Consider the following 16,870-nt stretch of genomic DNA (forward strand, 5'->3'; position numbering starts at 1 on the left):
ATATCAACAATCCTAGCACAGTCCATAATCCACACAGTGAGTTTATAAAACCTGGTGCAGGCCACTGAGATTACTCTGTTGAAAGGCAAGTCTTTGAACCTCACTGTCTTTAGCCCTCAGTGGAGGGACCTCGATAATTTAAGACAGATGAAATGTTGTTCTTCTGTGTCCTAAGATGGCATTACCTGCCCTAGCCACAGTCCTGATGGAGTCTCAGGGCAGGGATCTCCTTGTGATTTTGATATATGCTCCTTTTGTACTAATGTTATTGGTGTCCACATTTTCCAGAGCACATCCAGATAGAATCCGTTTAAAAAATTTGATCTTCTTATGTATTTCATGGGACTCATTGTGAACTTGAATCAAAGAAAAATGTTATTAATTCAGCATGATTCTTCCTGCAACCTTTATCAACCTATTTATAAAGTTAATATTTTAAGTTAACTATCACCTCCCAAAATAAGAAAAAAATAGTGTGTTCCTCATTACTAAGGAGTATGAATAGGTATGTGTGACAAGAAACAGGTTAAGCAGGTTGTATATATTAATGTAGAGAATATACCAAAGACGACTTTTCGTTGATTTTTTTTCCCCTTCCCAGCTCATCTTGCAGGAGAAAACTCCTGGGTTAGTGAACAAGAATCTGCCTTTAAGGCAATTTTTTTTATTTTTTTTATTAACTTGAGTATTTCTTATTTACATTTCGAATGTTATTCCCTTTCCCGGTTTCCGGGCAAACATCCCCCTAATCCCTGCCCCTCCCCTTCTTTATGGGTGTTCCCCTCCCCATCCTTCCCCCATTGCCGCCCTCCCCCCAACAATCACGTTCACTGGGGGTTCAGTCTTAGCAGGACCCAGGGCTTCCCCTTCCACTGGTGCTCTTACTAGGATATTCATTGCTACCTATGAGGTCAGAGTCCAGGGTCAGTCCATATATAGACTTTGGGTAGTGGCTTAGTCCCTGGAAGCTCTGGTTGCTTGGCATTGTTGTTCATAAGGGGTCTCAAGACCCTTCAAGCTCTTCCAGTTCTTTCTCTGATTCCTTCAACAGGGGTCCTATTCTCATTTCAGTGGTTTAAGGCTAATTTTTGACATATGAACTTCCCCATGCGACAGCCAAAGTACCACAGCCTAAATATATAATGAATACAGAAAATTTTAGTTAATTTTTGCAGCACCCCCATATCAAGCAAGGAAAAATCCACATACTATAGATGAATTTTTTACTATGCTTTGCTCCATGCACTTTTTAAAGTCATAGATACTGAGATCATTCTTAGCTTTTGTTAAATGCATTTGCTATTGTAGTACAACCATAGGCTGCTTTACCCAGTGATTTATAGCAGCAATCAAAGCCTTGAGGCCAGAGTTTAATGTAGATAATAAAATACCTCACTGTTAGTCACTAACTTACTTTAGATTTTTGTTTTAATACAAAAATATCAACCATCAAGGAATGGGAGAATACTGTGTTCTAATAGTTTTATGGCATAAATATCCTAACTAGAATGACTGTATATTCCATTAACAATAGCCCCTAAGGGAACTCAGAAAGTGTAATCACTGGAAAGCTCTATTAGTCAGAGGCCAGGCACACCTGATATGATGCTGCATTCAAAATGTCTTCCTCTTAAATATTATTGACAGTAAAACTGTACCCCTATATCTATTCTATTAAATGACCTAAAGATTTACTGTGGAAACAATACAACACCAAATGAAATTATCAAAGTGTTTTGTAATGAATTATTTGTTTGGGGGAAAATTAATGACATGATTACTTTGGTCTTTGGCACATGGACTAAAGTGTCCTACCATGAGTTCCCTCCTAGTACCTCTTCAAATAACACAACGAAGCCTTTTAAAGCACCAAAAATAAATAATTGATAGTGATGTTAACCCAAATCATGTTTAGCCTTCAAACTGCATATGAAAACTGCAGTATAAGTCATGGGAGAAAGTTTAATGCTATGATGGGATTTTCACGTACTTTAACGTTTTGTGTAAGTATTCTGTAGTATGCAAATACTTTTATCTTCAGTGGTGTATGTTATTGTGGAGTGAGTATCTTTACTTGCCAGGATTTAAAAATCAATTTAAATGCTATGTCAGTCAAAGTGTTATCTTTTCAGAACAATGCATTAACAAGGTCTAGCTTTGAATCTCACTGCCCAGCACATTACCCAGTAAATAGGAAAATAATTTGGGAATATTTAAACTTGCAGGTCTCTGATTTTGCTCATCAAAATATTTTTGCTCAAAATATGTAAACTCCCAGCTGTAGTAGTTGTGTTTAGTTCTTAGTTATAGTAGGCACAGATATATTTTGGAATTTTACAAAGTATATATGGATTTTTTGTATTTTTAGTCCATACTAATTTGCTCATGGTATATTAGTGCCTCAGTTTCCCGACTGCATATTAAAGCATGAACAAGAATGAAATCCTATTTTGATATTTGTCTGTGTCGTGAATGCCCTTACCACTACATGGTTCACAAGGGTCTCAGGGATGTCGTTGGTGACTTTACAGGCTTCTGCAGACAGCTCACACATGATGGTCAACTCAGACTGGTAAGAGATGTGTTTTGTTCTAAAAGATGTGTCTGTCTGTCTGTCTGTGTGCCTGTCTATGTCTGTGAGTGTCTCTGCATGTGCACCTATGTAGACCAGAAGAGGGTGTCAGATGTTATGGAGTTTGTGAGTCACCTGATGTGAGTACTAAGAAACTCCAGTTCTGTGAAAGATCACCAAGTGCCCTTATCCTCTGAGCTATTTCTCCAGCTCAGGGATATGTTTTATAAAACATTTATATTTATAAATAATGTTTCTACAGTCTATGATGTCCTTTGATTGTAACAAATATAAAAGTAGAGAAGGATTTTCAATTTTTTCATAAATTTCATTCGTTAAATTAAGGCTTGAGCCATTTAGATCATCAATGTTTTGAAATAGGCAGTTCTTTCCTATGAGACTTGAATCTGAATGCATCTGGATCTCAAGATGTTTAGCTATTGTACTTCACAGTGCCCAGTATCTAGAAAAAGTGCAGCCAGGTCTGTGGTGGTGGTTTATGCCTATAAATCTCAGCACTTAGGTTGTGATCAACATGGGTTTGAGACCAACTTGGGATACAGAGTAAGAATCTGTTTCAAAAAGACAAAATAAAGAGGTCTGAAAGATAAAAGTCCAAATGGGCAACCCTCTTGGGGAAGGATATGAGTAGTACTGCCATGGTAGAAATAGCGAGTAGGGTAGAAAATATATGAGGAAAACTAAAAGCATAGAAGAGCATCATGTTTTCAGAGAGAGAGAGAGAGAGAGAGAGAGAGAGAGAGAGAGAGATCAATTGATCAGTATCTGAGCCATAAGGTCAAAGCATGAAAAAATAAAGTACTAATGAAAGGACTCTAACTCCAGTAATGTAGACTTTTCCTGTCTCACGATACCAAGTTTCTCTTTTTTAGCTCTATTCAATTTCCCTTCCATGAAGAGAAAGGCACAAGAGAATGTACTTGTGATTTTAACTTTATGTAGAGTAAGTTAAATATGCTTTGAAAAATATCACCTTGAAGAAGCTCCCATTAGCTGAATATGTAACAATTTGAACATGAGAATAGATATAATAGTAATGTCTTATAACCCTTGTAATATAAAAACCCGTGAGCCCATTCAGGTAAGGGGAAGATCATTATCAACAGAATGTAACCTAATTAGTCTGAGGACACCATACTATAGTTGTCATAGCTGAAGTTAAGTGAGCCGAGTCATAAACAATCCTAAAATCTGGAGCAATAGTATACTTACTTGGAAAATAAAAATGGTAACTCTATAGTAAAGAAAACAAATAAACACTAACTTACTAAAGTAGTGTAATTTAATAACCCTGATTATAAGGCAAGATATCATCATCACTTATATAATTTGTGATAATCAGCCCATATTGAGGGATACTGGACAATTCAAGGCCCAAATTCCACAAATGTCAGTGTCTCTCAAAGAAATAAAAGTGATTTTAGATGAAAGAGACTAAGACATATGACAGCTAAATGCAAGTGGTCCCATATTGGATGAGTCAGGGCCAAAAGAAGCACATTGTGAAAATTGGTGGGATTTGACTACAAGCCATCTTTTAGATAATATTTTATCAATATGATCACTGTATTATGAGGACATATGTAGGAGAATAAATGCATCCATAGGTATTTATGATTACAAAAAATGCCTCCAGCTTTGTTTTTAAATAGTTGAAAAAATTCTATGTATGCAGAGAGAGAGGAGAGAGGGAGTTTGGGTTTTTTATTTCTACTTTTGCAACTTTTCTGTGGGTCAGAAACTGAGTTTCCACTGCTGCCAGTTTTTGTTTGAGACAGGGTCTTTATTGTGTAAGGCAGGTCTGCCTTGAACTCAGGGCCCTCCACCCCAGTGTTGGTGTCTGCTACCACACCTGGGTTGTCTTTAAACTCTCAAAGCATGTCCCTAGAGAAAACCCATATGTCTTTTCTCATCTAACACAAGAACTATTGTGCTTTGTTTCCCAACCAGATTGGTCCAGAGAAAGGAAAGGTGTGTAGAACGTCTGGCCAGAGCAGCCATTCTCAATGCTGTGCGGGACCTCTGGGCAAAGCAAAAAGGAAAGGTAATGATTTTATAATGTGGCTACAACTCAAGATACATGACTGTAGTCAGAAACTTGTTGGAGCAGGGTCAAAGAAAAGAGGGAAGGGACAACAATGGTAAGGAAGCAGTTAGGGATAGCAGGACTCATAGAGGGTGTTAGGGATGGGGTGGGAATGTTAGGGATCAGGTGGGAAATGAGCCAGATGTCTGGTGTCACCAGTCACCATTAGTGTATTCATATCAGACAAAAATGACTGCCTTATGTATATTTTATAACTCTTTTCTTTATAATCAAGCCTTTATGGAAGCTACGTGTGGACATGGTAAGTAGAGTCTTTAATATTATAGTTATTTCTAGAGGTAATATTTTATAGATTACCTGGTTGTTTTGATAATCAGTAAGAATATTTAGGACTAGTCTGTTGATCATTGATTATAAAATAAAAACAGAAAAAAAAGTATTTTTTCCACAAGGGGCATGAACCCAAGACCTTGCATGCTAGACAAGCACTCTACCACTAACCTATGTTCCCAGACCATAATGTTCTCTTTCTGATAATTTGAAATATCAGATACCTGTGCTGTGCAGGCAAGCAGGTAAGGATGGATGGGAGGCAATAAGTTCAAGTCCTGCTTTCTTCTAAAGGGTGCTTACAACATCATATAAACTCTGAACTCTTATTGCTTGAGACAACTATCGGAACCATTAGGAGCCTCAGTATCAGTTTAAATATCAAATGACAATAGAATGTCATAAATTTTGAAAAGCCACATACTTTTACTAGGACATCTCTTTTAGTAAATCTAAAAGCACGATCTGATCAAGTCATTGCAGTTTCCACCATGTAGTTCCTTCAGGTCAGGAGCTTGATACTGAATTCCAAAGGTATACAGTTGGCTGTTTTCTTTCCCAGTGACCAATATTTGTAGCAGGAATGAGCACCTGATTGTTAAGGAGGATTTTAAAAAAATTATTAGTGCTAGTTTATGCTGCTAGTCTATACTTGGGACCTTCAGAATGACAGGACCAGACAGACACATAGACCCCAAAGATCCCTTCCTGGAAAGGATAAGCCCGTGAGATTAGTGTAAGCATCAATAAATAATCTGCCTGTGGATTGATATGGTCCTTTCTCCTATGCCACCAGGATCCAGAGATGCTGTTGTCCTGTGTTGATTTCTTGATCTGATGTCTTGACAAAACAGGGTGCTTACGGTGAGTTATGTGTATGCCATGGGTCTGCTGATATCCTGGTGCTTATCAAGGAGTGCATACAGCAGATGCAGACTCATTATCTAAATGAGGGATTTATGATCTCCCCCACACACACAGAAATACTGTAGAATGGTCAACTTGGTAAAAAAGAAAGAGGTACATTATGGGGAAATGTCTTCTCTGTGCTATCAATGCCTACTTTTGAACGTCCATGTCTTCTGGGGTGCACATAGTGCTCCCACATACTCTGTACTAAGTATTAGATCCTCAGTCATACATGTAAATCTGGATGAAGAGGCCATCTAATGTAATGTGGCTGGAGGGCTCAGTTCAGCAACCATTCAAGGAGGCTTTGCTTTGTGTTGCACTGTGGGATAGGGAATTTTGAGAAGCAGTACCTTCAGCAAATACCCTCATTGTCCCAGCTTGACACACTGGGAGGTGGACTTATGGCAGCAGGTATGTAAAGGGCAGTGAGGAGAACAACTAGATATCCCTTGGGGAACAACTTAGTCCCAGAAAATTCTAATTCTGAAGTTCTCTGGAAAGTCTCAAATGTTATAGGCTGTGTTTTTCAGAAAAACAAATGCTGAGACATGGCTACCCTGCCTACACTGTATCATGTGCCTGGCTGGGGTATTCAGACAGCACGCTGAAATAGATAAGCTTTTAAGCCTGGCTTTACCTACAGGCCCAAGCAGTAGAAACGAGCTAGTTGATGTATATTTCACACCACTATCATCATACTTGACTCTGACACCAAATAAATAGACACACACACCAATTTCCTTGGACAACAATTTAGTCTTCATGGCCTAATCTTTTTCACTCTCCAATTGTGCAATTCCAGATTATCATGAGTCTCTGACCTACGTAGCTAGAACACAGATTTCTACAGTCCAAACCCCTGAGTTTTATTATTCCCTAGTACAGCTCACAGAACTCTTGATTTACATTCACCAGTTTATTACAAAAGATGTAATTTAGGATGGCCAGGTAAAGTGGATCCACAAAACAAAGCATGGAGGAGTAGCAGTATGGAGCGTCCCCTCTCAGTGTACTTCCAGATACTCTAACACGTTCACTAACCCTGAAGTTTCCTGGACTCTGTCCTTCTGGACTTCTATAGAGGAGTCCTTGGCTTTTGGTAAGCAATTCAACCATCAACCTTTCTCTAGAAGTTTCAGGGTAGGACTAAAATTTCTAACCCTTTGGTCATAGCTTAGTCTAATTGTGACCAATAAAGAAGGGACTGAATTTTAGGGTCAATTTATTGGTATACAAAAGACGCTATCACTAAGGAGATCTGTGCTTTAGGTGCTGTGTGCTAGGAAATAATATGGGAAGGCAGAGTGCAGAAGGGAGCAAATGCCAGAATGTGTGTTCTTAAAGCACACTGGCTTTCTGGGAGAGTTTTGCTGTTTCCTATTAGCCTTTCTACATAATTCTGTATCCAAGGCTAATAGTTGCCATTTTTGATGAGAATTATTACAAGGTAAATTTGGAGCAGATGTTCCGCGAGGACTAGCCTCTATCTGACCAAGAAGAGGCTGGCTGATGAGTCGATTCCAAGAGATCATGATTTCAGGACTTCAGCAAAAGGAATGTGTAGGATGTGTTGTGCCTTGTAGATAACTACCTCCAGGATTCTCCAGAACTACAAATCATGTAGTTGAAACTTCCACTTAGAGTAAAAGAATCTCTGGGTGTTTGTTATGAGTAAGAGAAAACAAGATAGTAGGTACCTGTGTATGTTCAGTGTTAAAAAAAACTGTTTCTGACTGAAATCTTTCCTTCCCTCTTTCCTCCAGCTACTCTCCTTCAAAACTCCCCCATGCCCTACCCCAATTCTCAAGTTGATAGTCTTTTTCTTTATCACTCTTACATACATAATGTATGTGTATGTATACTATTATACCTATATATACTATTATATACTGCTGAGTTCATTTTTGATAGTAGTGTGTATATGACTTCAGGGCTGACCACTCTGCATTGGATAATCAATAAGGAAAGAGTTTGCTTCTCATCCTAGTAGTAATTTGTGGCCCATAGTTCTTTGTCTAGGGGTGGGACCCTACAAAAATTTCTTCCTTCCATGTTATTGCCTTTCTTCTGGTCTTGTTTGTGTAGTCATTTCTAGGAGAGACTTTCTGGCATTCTGCCCCTTACAATCTTTGTTCCTTCTTCCAAGATGTTCCCTGAGCTATTGATGCAGGAGCTTTGATATACACTATCCTTTGGGGTTGGTTTCCCATGATCTGTTGATCTCTGCATTGTATCAATTTGTGATTGTCTATGATTACTGTAAAAACAGTCTCCTTTGATGGGTGTTAGTAACTACAATTATCCAATATAAGATGATTTCTTTACCTGTGTGAACCTTTTACGAGCCAAATGATCTTCTTAGTATACAGAGAGATTGGGCACTTTAAGGAGTAGAAGACCTAGGCTCTGTCTGCAGTGACACAAACACAGCCTTGGTACTCACTAAACAGATGCTTGTGAAGAAGAAATTGGATAATAGTCCTTTGGGATGATATTCTCTTTTCCACTAACAGTGCTCAGGCTGGGCCAACCACACTCCAGCAGTCACAAGGAACAGATATAGATGCCTAGGTCTCAAGATATAATTGGACATCAAGGCAGATTAGGGTTTTTTTTGGTGGTGGCGGGGTCCTTGTGAGTGGCCAAATATGCCATCAGAGAGAACTCTATAGGACATACAGACCATATTCTGTTGCTCCTCTTTGTGTGACCAAGTCCCTTTCCATTTCTGGAGCCCTTCACCATAAGGAACAGATTTTTCCAACTGTGCTCACTGGAGACCAAACTTTCTGTGCAAATAACTAGCAAATGTATGGGCCTTGTGAACTCTACTTGCCTCTTCTATTTGGACCAGGGCCTATTTGTTCTTACCTCTTTGGCATAACAGAATTTCAGGGAGCTGTATTAGAAATGTAACTGCTCTTTCTGGTTCCTTAACTGTGGGTCAGCACATAATTCAGAGCCATTGCCCTGATACTGAATAAAGAGATGCAGTTTGCAGTTATTATCACAAACTTGTCTAAAGTTTGGGAAGGACAGAGGTTACTGGAAAACATGGTCTATGAATGATTCACACAGACTCACTTCTATAGAAAATCCAGGTGTTCTTGCCAAGTTAGAGACTTATTTAATCTAAGTGTATTTGTAGGTTTAAAGTAAAAGTTGGGGCTGAATTTAGGATGACATACAGAGATGCTGCCTCATCAGGGACATGAATGGACCAGAAAAGACTTTGGGAAACACAGAAACACACACACACACACACACACACACACACACACACACACACACACACACACACACATATATATATATATATTATATATATATGTATCAAGATATTATGATATGGAAGCTTGATGAATGTTTTCTGTGACTCTAACTCAGGGATGTGTCCATGTTAGATAAGCACTATACCATTGAGTTGTAACATTCACCCCCAGCCTGAAGTCTTTTGTTTCAACCGAGGATTAAGAACATGGACATTTTTATAATTTATGGTGATCTTGTAAAGGCGAACTCTTTGTAAAAGCTGTAGGATCTGTTTAGTTTTAGTTTTGTAATTATACAGAGCCAATTAAGTCTGATCGAGCAAGAGACCATCTTTTTGCTAATACAGGTGAGCCTGAACAAGCAGTCTTCTATTGACACCACCCTAGTGTGTAAATCATTAACCTCTCTTAAGCAGCTTATTAGGAGATAGGTTCTAAGCAGCCATTCTTTGATGAATCATTGTATTTTAGCTGAGGTAAATAAAAGTATTCATCATTCCTATGTATTAGAATTTTTATTGTATGTAAAACATTTTTGTTAAGAGTCACAACCAGATTCTTTATGTTTTAAAAAATAAGGCTTGTTTTCTGAGTTAAAATTTTGGAGTACTTAATGTACGATCAGAAGTCTCATTATTTATACATGAAATAGCAATGCTTTTATTTCATGAGGTCATCCTCATTCAAATAATTTATGACAAAATTTGATCTTGAGACTGCTATACTGTGGTTCTCAGAGTATCCTGTAAGGGAACTCTTACCACTTAGACTATTTATAGAATCTCATTCCTTGTCCATCTTCTGGAAGTGTAATGAGGGTGATGGCAGAGGGGTGGGCCTTGTCTCAAGCTCTGCACAGCAATTCTCTGGCTTCGGGTAATATGATAATGAGGAGAAAGCCAAAGCCGAAAAGGCAGGGCCTGGGCTTAAACTCACCAACAGCTTGGCCTACTGTTCTTGAGTAACTTACTTAAGTTTCTTTATAAGCCAGTTTTTATTTGTAAAACAGTGCAATGTAAGCTGCCTGAACAAAAACCTATTAAGTGCCAAGTAGAATGGGTATTTCACTAATGAGTATTTATTATGTCAGATTCCTGTGGGCAATAGTCAGTGTGAACAAACTCAGTGTTGACTATTCATATGGTTCAAAAGATAACAAAGGGGAATTGGTGAGATGGCTCAGTAGTTAAAGTATCTGCTGTCCAGTTTAAGAACCTGAATTCAATCTCCAGGATCATTATTGTAGAAGGAAAGAACTGACCACCACAGTTGTCCTGTAACTTCCACACATATGTGTGCATACACATATACATGGGAGGAAACACATGCTACATAAGTAAAATAAGGAGCTAGGGAGATGGCTCTGTGATTAAGAGCATTTTCTGTTCTTGCAGAGGATCCAGGTTCTGTTCCAGTCTTCATAATCAGCTATAATTCTAGTTCCAGTAGATTGGATGCCCTCTCCTGGTTTCTGCTGGCATCAGATGCACATTATGGCAAAACACTCATATGCTTAAAACAAAAATAAAGCACTCAGTGGATCCAACTGAAAGGTTGGCAAAAAGGTTAGCAAAAAGTCTCTTGCTCTGAGCAGATTTTAATTGGCCTTGTAGAATTATAAAACTAAAACTGATCAGATCCCATAGCTTTTAAAAAGAATTCACCTATCACAAGATCAGCATAAGTTATTAAAATGTCCATGTTCTTAATCCTTGGTTGGAACAAAAGACTTCAGGCTGGGGGTGAATTTTTATAGCTCAATGGTAAAGTGCTTATATAGCATGAACACTTCACTGAGTAAGCACATCTCATAACCCAGCCCAGGGCACTTGTAGACATCACAGCCGTTCTATAAACAATTCACATCTCTTCCCTCACATATGGCTCAGATCTGAAGCCAGATTTCTAATCCTAGTGTCTGCACTTCTCTTTTTTGAGAACTCTGGGCTAGACTCTCACAAAAGAAATGCCAGAGAAGTCTTCCTAATCAGTAGGTTGCATTAAATTAAGGCATCTTCTCTCTGTAGCCACAGCACTATAGAGCGTTGGGATGTGCCTAAGGATGTCAATACTGGCTGAATTTAAGCCATTGTGGATTGAGAAGCCCACATCCCAGAATGACATCATAGGTCATGCAACTATTTCTGAGGTAATAAAGCTGCTGCTTCTGCTATCTCAGTCATTTACTGTTTGTTTAGTGTTCTTGAGAGATCAGGACAATTCCTAAAATCCTCAAAAATTCTCACGGCACAAGTCCCTCATACAAATAAAAGTTGATGTTTGCACCAAAAATAGAACCCCTATTGTAAATGAAATGTTAATCACAGGCCTTCTTGGGCCATAAAGGAACTGTTCCCATTCTATCTTGAGTGAAAATGGCTTCAGGGCCATCTAGTTTTATCCCTTTTAGAGTGTTGCCTTCTAAGACTGATACAGTCTGTATGGAATATATCTTCAATCATTCATACAGTGATCCTATCAAGTTGCTAGTGTGTCCTCAAAATGATTTTCCACAACACCCAGTTAGCTTTTATGCTAGCTAGGGTACCAGGGAAGTGTTTCTGTCAGTCAGATTGCCTTACCCCCAACAGTTTAGCCTATTTAAAGGAAAAATAAAGATTCAAAGAGAGATATGTACAATAAAGGTTTATCATTAACAGTATTTTAATAATGTTTAACTCCTGTTCCAGTTCTCCAGGGACAGGTTGGTCTCTCTAATCTGCCTTAATATTTGGTAGACTAGGTAGGTTAAATATATTTTCTGCTTATGCTCTTTCCACTTTACAGTATGTTTATCAAGATCTTATCAAGATAAAGAGCACCTGTACTTTATTTGCCCAGAATAAAACAAAAAGTATGGATTCCCCCAGAGGACTCAAATCAGGCTTTTTTTTTTTTTTTTTTTTTTTTTTTTTTTTGGTTCTTTTTTTTCGGAGCTGGGGACCGAACCCAGGGCCTTGCGCTTCCTAGGCAAGCGCTCTACCACTGAGCTAAATCCCCAACCCCAAATCAGCCTTTCAAACAAGAGATTGCCTGGCTATTTTCTGAGAGCCTTGAAACAATTTCACAGTCATCTGGGGCCATCTGCATTGCCTTAAGGGTTCAGCTAGATTCTAATATATGAGAGCATCTCAGAAACTGTGTCAGGGTGAGTGGCTGCTGCTGCTTAGTCCTTCACACTCATCTTCATAACCAGAGCACCAGTTGGCTCATTTGTAAACTGAAATTCCATCCTCAGACCCAAGCATGGTCTGTAAGAAACTAAAGGCTGTGGAATTGATGGAGAAATAAGGCAAAACTGGTTATGAAATTTGAGTCATTAGACCACAAGAACTCATCATCTCAAAAACCTGGCACCAAGGCCTGGAGACTTAAGCCTATCACTCCCCCGGGCATGGGTTTGGCCAGCATCCGCCTCTAATCTCTCTCTTGTTTATACATTGTACTGGCAATAGGCAGCTGACACAGCAGCTAGAGCAGAAGCTGAGGGCTCACATCTCACATATGAAGGGTATGTGCTCAAAGCTCGCCCCAGTGACATATTTCTTCCAGCAAGGCCACACATACTTCTAAACCTACCCAAACAGTGCTACCCACTTGGAACAACTAGTCAAGCATCTAAACTTACGAGGGGTATTGAAACAACCACATGTTGGTAGCTGTATTTTCTCATTTTGTGATTTTATCTTTAAAGTGTACCCCTGAGCTAGAGAGATGACTCAGCAGGAGGTAGTTACCACTGCTAAATCTTAAAACATGAGTTCAGTTACCAGGACCCACATGATACAAGTTGTCCTCTGATCTTCACATGTACTCTGAGATACGTATACCCACACACATGCACATACAAACACAAAATAACAATTAATTGAATTAAGCTTTAAAATAACTTTAGAGAAAAAAACATTTAAAATGAATTAAAATATAACTGATGGAAAGGAATTTTTTCCTTCCTCCTTCCCCCACTCCAGAGTTTCATTGTGTAGCCCCACCTGGTCTGGAACTCCTCTTGTAAAACTAATTCTGCCTCCTTCTGCCTTCTGAGTGCTGGATTGAAAGCATACACCACTATACCCTGCCCTGGGAAGAAACTTGTTTTAAGTTCTAGAAGCGACCTTGATGCTTCTGGCTCCTATTAGGATATGAGATTGGAGACTCAGAGCCATTCTTCAGTTCTCTCAGTAAATTACTGTAGTCTACTTAGACTAGGCACCCTCTAGAAGCCTGTGTTTAGGGCATATTCTCCTTTAAAGAAAAATAAAACACCTTAAGCCTTACTCAAGAGGAAATAATGGAGATACATAAAACAAAAGTGGCAAAGCGTTAGGTCTGAACGCTAAGTGACTAGTATAGTAGAAAAAAAGCTCATGAAAGGAATAATGGGGAAAGACTAAGACAGAGATGGGGGTGGCTTCACAAAGGGTAGTGCAGAATTAATGCTAAGGAGTGTCACAATACAAACCAGTTGAGAGATCCTTGCAGTGACCATAGCCTTCTTTTGTGTATATTTGTGCATGCATGTATGTGGAGGCCAGAAGCCAACCTTGAGTACATTTCTCAAGAGCCATCTGCCTTATTTTGAGGCAGGGTCTCTCACTAGGACCCAGAGATTGCCAATTAGACTGAGTGGCTAGCCACTGAGCTACAAGGATCCACCTATTGCTGCTTTCTAGTACTGGATACAAGCTAGATTGTATTTAGGAATTCCTAAATACAAAATTACAAGCTGTCTAGACCACATGTTTTACACACGCACACCCCTATCTCAGTGCTGACCACTTGGTATTGAGTAACATATTTGGAGGGCTTTCCCTTGGGAAGACTGCTCTAGGCTTTCCTCAGTTGCCCATAGTTCTCTATTAGGCCCTGAGGGCTTCCCCCTTTTCTATTAATGTCATTGTTGACGTCTTGTTGGGGCAGCTATATTGATAAGCCTTTCTGACATTCCTAGGAGACACGGTCTCACAGAAAACTTTCTGTTCCTCTAGCCAGAATCTTTCTTCCCTAAATGTGAATCCTGAAACTGGAAAGGGAAGGAGATAATAGACTTATCTTCCCTAAAGTCTCCTTTATCCATTTAAATCATCTGTACCTTGCTATTCCATTCTCTATTACTCCTCTTCCCAACCTCATCACCCTCTTTACGTTCCTAATTTCTGCAGTCACTCTAGCTTATATACTCTCATCTGAAAATTTGGAGCTAGGAACCACAGATAAGAGAGTTTGTGTGACCTTTGTCATCTGGGTCTTGGTTTCCTTACTCAGTATGTTCCTTTCTAGTTCCATCTATTTACCTGCAGATCAGGATTTTATCTTTCTTTATAGCTGTATAGCATTCCACAGTGTGTATCATTACATTGTTATCCATTCATCAGCTGAAGTACATTTACGTTGTTTCCCTCTCCTGGTTATTGTAATTAGAGCAGCAATGAACGTGGATGAGCAAGTGACTGTAGAGTAGGATATTAGGGTCTTTGGGAACATGCTGAAGAATGCTACAGCTGGGTTATATAGTAGATTTTTTTTTAGTGTTTTGACAGTTATCCACACTGACTGGACCAGTTTGCAATTCTACCAACAGTGAACGAGGGTTCCCTTTTCCTCCATAGTCTCTCCAGCACTTGTCAGGTGTTTCATTGAGCTTTACCATTCTGACTGGAAAAGATGAAATCTCAAAGTTGTTTTGATTTACACATCCCAGATTGCTAGGAACAATGAATACTTTTTTGAGAATTTTTAAAAGCCATTATTTTGAGAGCTCTTCTGTTCAATTTCCCATCTTTTTTTAATGAGTTATTTAGCTTTTTTTGTTTTTTTTTGTTTTTGTTTTTTTGTTTTTTTGTTTTTGTTTTTGTTTTTTTTGTTTTTTTTGTTTTTTTTTTGGTTCTTCATCTATTCTAGATATCAAGCCTGTCAGATAACTGTATACCTAGCAGAGTCTCTCCCATTCTGTGTATTTCCTCTTCACTAGACTGATTCCTTAGCCATGCAGAAGATTTTTTTGTTTTATGAAGTACCACTTGTCAATCATGGTCTCAATTCCTGGGCAAATGGGGTCCTATTTGTACCTATACCCTGAGGCTATTGTTTGTTTTCTTCTAGCAATTCCAGTTTCAGGTTTCACATTTAGGCCTTTAACTCATCTGGAGTTACATTTTTGTGTGTGGTTTAACTTCTTTCTTGTATATGTGGACATCCAGTTTTCCCAGGACCATTTGCTATCTTTATTCTATGTTTTTGACACTTTTATTGACTATTAAATGGTTGTAGTTAAAAGTTTTTATAAGTTCAGGTCTTCGGTTCCATTGCTCACTCTGTATGCCTGTTTTTGTATCAGAACAACATTCTATTAGGGCTCTGGAGTGTATCTTGAAGGATGGATTGGTGGTCCTTCCAACATTGTTCTCTTTACTTGGAACTGTTAGGCTCTCCGAGGGTCTTTTGTGATTCCATATGAACTTAAGGATTTTTCTTTTCCTTAAAAGAATGAAATGAGGGTTTTGATCAGGATTGAAGTTCTTAGTTTAGAGACAGAGTCTCACTTTATAGCCAGTCTCATCTCAAACTTTTGATCCTCCCACTGCAGTCTCCATAGTGCTGGGCTTACAGTTGCGTACAGTTGTCTGGCTTCTCAAGTCTCAATGACAGGGGTTCACCAGCTAAGCAGTGGTCTTAGCCTTATCTATAAAGGCAGGCTATCCACAGAGCTGGATGGGGAGGACTTTGGATTTAACAAAGGCAAGAGAAACTTCACAGGGTTATTAGGGATATAATAAGAAAATAAATGGAGCAGTGACCCACAGAAAGCAGAGGCAAGAACTCCATGAGTCCACAAGAACGCATTACCTAGTAGCCCTGCCCTGTTTGGAACACCATTCAGGCGCCGGAGCATGGAGAAACAATGCTGCAGAAGGAAGTCTGCTGACACATCCAAGAAGGGGGAGTAGTGACAGTATGTGAGCAGCCCTGTTTCCCCCACTGTGGGTATCTAACGCTCCCACGCACACACATTGCTATAGACATCCTTCTGCCAGGCTTTAAACTTTCCGTGGCTCAACAGCAGAGATGTTTCCTTCGATTCTAAAAATATTTTTAAAGACTGAGTTACAGTTCAAACATTGGAAAATAACACCAGGCTGTTGCAGGCACTGGCCCCACTAGGAATTGGCATTGCTACAGGAGAACAGGTGAGTGATAATACCCTTGGTATCACCTCACTGACCACTGAGAGCAGTCATGTTGCATTAGAAATTGGGCAAGTTTTAACATCTTTAAAATTGGTGATTCACTATAGTCTAAAGTTTTGTGGCTTTTTTTAATTCACAGGACTCGGGTCACTGGTTTTTGTTTTTCTCTAAGCAATTACTCAGAATTAACAAGGCAACAACTTATTACTGTCAGGGCATGTGGACCTTAAGAAAGGCAGCTTCCAAATAGAGTGTGATATCACTCTTTTGAAGTGCTAGTACCTGCCTATCCCTGCTACAGTGAGCCCAAAGGCGGAGCAGGCTGAGGAACAGATTTTCAGTCTTCCAGCAAAGTGAACAGTACTATCCTACCACTGCCCCATTTTGTTATTGTGCCATCTGCTTGTAGCTGTCACTGCATTCAATCCTGATAGAATTCTACTTCCCACTTGCCAGGTGATACAATAGTAATCTCTTTATATATGAAGAGGTAGTGTGATTTATACTTGACTCATGTTACATCTTTAGA

General features: G+C 39.1%; 1 protein-coding gene across 2 annotated transcripts in view; it reads left to right on the forward strand.

The window, feature by feature from the left end:
* The window catches only part of Enosf1 (enolase superfamily member 1), a 39,154-nt gene that overhangs the window by 11,665 nt on the left and 10,619 nt on the right, over window positions 1–16,870 (forward strand). The window contains exons 4-8 of one of the 2 annotated variants that reach the window (XM_087569084.1): window positions 2,532–2,572; window positions 4,544–4,637; window positions 4,915–4,941; window positions 5,767–5,834; window positions 16,300–16,341. In XM_087569084.1, the coding sequence (XP_087425210.1) occupies window positions 2,532–2,572; window positions 4,544–4,637; window positions 4,915–4,941; window positions 5,767–5,795 (191 nt within the window). In that variant the 3' untranslated portion in view covers window positions 5,796–5,834; window positions 16,300–16,341. Of the gene's footprint in view, window positions 1–2,531; window positions 2,573–4,543; window positions 4,638–4,914; window positions 4,942–5,335; window positions 5,835–16,299; window positions 16,342–16,870 lie in introns of those variants that run through there. The other variant, XM_087569083.1, reaches the window with a different exon arrangement.

The sequence above is a fragment of the Rattus norvegicus genome, chromosome 9 (assembly GCF_021556685.1).
Source record: "Rattus norvegicus strain SHRSP/BbbUtx chromosome 9, alternate assembly SHRSP_T2T, whole genome shotgun sequence".
Classification (NCBI taxonomy): Eukaryota; Metazoa; Chordata; class Mammalia; order Rodentia; family Muridae; genus Rattus; species Rattus norvegicus.